This window comes from Nestor notabilis, unplaced genomic scaffold (assembly GCF_000696875.1).
Source record: "Nestor notabilis isolate BGI_N333 unplaced genomic scaffold, ASM69687v1 scaffold7649, whole genome shotgun sequence".
Taxonomy (NCBI): domain Eukaryota; kingdom Metazoa; phylum Chordata; class Aves; order Psittaciformes; family Psittacidae; genus Nestor; species Nestor notabilis.
Genome location: NW_009943174.1, coordinates 1 through 277, shown reverse-complemented (window position 1 = coordinate 277; position 277 = coordinate 1). Strand labels below are relative to the sequence as shown.

The following is a 277-nucleotide window of genomic DNA, read 5'->3' as shown; positions in this document are numbered from 1 at the left end:
TGTACAAGCAAAGGGCAATAACCGGGGTAAACTACCTCCCTGCAGCTCACTGTAGGGCACAGCTACGGGAAGCTGTACAAGCTGGGGGTAGGTGCACGCTGGGGAAAGCAACAGGGTTTGCTTAACTTGCAGGGCTCATACCTGTAGCGCACAGAGCCACAAAAGTCTGAGCATGTTTACGGATGATCTGCTTGGTGTCCTCTGCCAGAGGCATTTTAGTAAGGAAATGTTCAATGAAATCGTGGGGGGTCATTGCAGCCAGATTCCATTTCAGCTT

General features: G+C 50.9%; 1 protein-coding gene across 1 annotated transcript in view; it reads right to left on the bottom strand.

Moving 5' to 3' along the window:
- CCND1 (cyclin D1) overlaps positions 1-274 on the bottom strand; it is a gene marked incomplete at its 5' end in the record, with an annotated part of 11,212 nt that extends 10,938 nt beyond the window's left edge. The window contains one exon of the mRNA XM_010021784.1: positions 142-274. Within this exon, the coding sequence (XP_010020086.1) occupies positions 142-274 (133 nt within the window). The remainder of the gene's footprint in view (positions 1-141) is intronic.
- Between the last annotated feature and the right edge of the window lie 3 nt (positions 275-277).